General features: G+C 28.6%; 1 protein-coding gene across 1 annotated transcript in view; it reads right to left on the bottom strand.

The window, feature by feature from the left end:
* Positions 1 to 7: 7 nt before the first annotated feature.
* Positions 8 to 1,366, bottom strand: part of LOC117169477 (actin-related protein 6-like) — an 18,547-nt gene continuing 17,188 nt past the window's right edge. The window contains exon 5 of the mRNA XM_033355881.1: positions 8 to 969. Within this exon, the coding sequence (XP_033211772.1) occupies positions 848 to 969 (122 nt within the window). The 3' untranslated portion in view covers positions 8 to 847. The remainder of the gene's footprint in view (positions 970 to 1,366) is intronic.

Below are 1,366 nucleotides of genomic sequence, written 5' to 3'. Positions count from 1 at the left end.
ATAAATATTTAGCCTTACATTTAAAAATGAAACGGAATTCAAGAAATAGAATCTGTTTTCGAAAATACAACTCGAAATAACATTTTTAAAATAAAATAAGGAGAACATTATTAAAAATGTTTAACAAAAGTTTTGATCGGAGTCATTTGAACACATGGTTTTCTTTTTGGAAAAAATAATAATACTTATTAGAGTGAACCGTAAAAATATTTAACATTATATTACGTAAACAAATAAAAATTAATTGAAATTCAAACACATTTCAATTTTTGTAGTGTCGATACTTGCCAAAGAGTGATTTTCGTTTGTCATCAAAGTGACAAACGGGTGGTGCAGAAAGTTGAAATTTTATGAAAATCTAGATTCTTTCTGCCTTACAAGCTTCAAGTTATTTGAATATATATAGCTAATATACTCTGAAGGATAAACTAACATAACAATATGAATGAAAATGATATTTTTCAAACTTAAAGCGCAGCTCTAGTCAAATTATTACATAAAAACCGATACGTTCTCATCCTATACCTTAGATATATTTGATGAGAATATAAACAAATATACAATTTATTTTATTCATGCGTGATCTTAATTTAAATGCAATTTATGTTATTAATTTGTACAAATTTGGTTAATAATAGTACGTGATAGAAATTATTTAAAAATCAACAAATGTTCAAAGCGCTTCACTGGACGCTCAGAAAATGAATGGGTCCTGCCTTCAATCCGATTTATGAGTTCATAGACAACATGGGATAAAATATATTATATAATGGTAACATTTACTTTTCTGATATTATGTGATATTATGGAGGGGGGCTTTAAATTCGGGTATAATTTTAACTCGCTCTTATTCGAAAGTGGCGACTTTACTTCTCCTTTGTTGCTCCAAAGATTGGCAACCGAAAAGCACGTATTCTTCTCGTGAAAGCCAAAATGGATGTCCCTCAACGTATTCTGGCGGTGTTTTATCTATAATGGAAAAATCAATTGATATTTCTTTTTTTATATTTTATTATGTCTTTTTCTTTCTGATTTTCTCTCTTAGTTTCTATTATTTTCTGAGAATATATATGATGTCTAATCAAATCCTGGAAAAAAAATCGCTGACAATTCCAGGTTTTTTACAGTTATCTCAAGTTTTTTCAATGTATCATTTTTCGCGAGTTTATTATAAATAATTTTTTTTAGTTTCTAGGAATTTAATTAATATGACAAGATATTCTTAAATATTTTAGCACCGTAGACTAATTATTTAAATTTTCTTAAGTGGAAGCTTCTAATGTGTCCCCTAAGGGTTTACATTTTTCTTACACCTTCTCTATTCCTTTACACACCCTCCACACACTTACTTGGTGGTGGAAGGGGG

The sequence above is a fragment of the Belonocnema kinseyi genome, chromosome 3 (genome assembly GCF_010883055.1).
Source record: "Belonocnema kinseyi isolate 2016_QV_RU_SX_M_011 chromosome 3, B_treatae_v1, whole genome shotgun sequence".
NCBI lineage: Eukaryota > Metazoa > Arthropoda > Insecta > Hymenoptera > Cynipidae > Belonocnema > Belonocnema kinseyi.
Note: the sequence above shows the minus strand (reverse complement) of the source record. Positions and strands in the feature narration are given on the sequence as shown.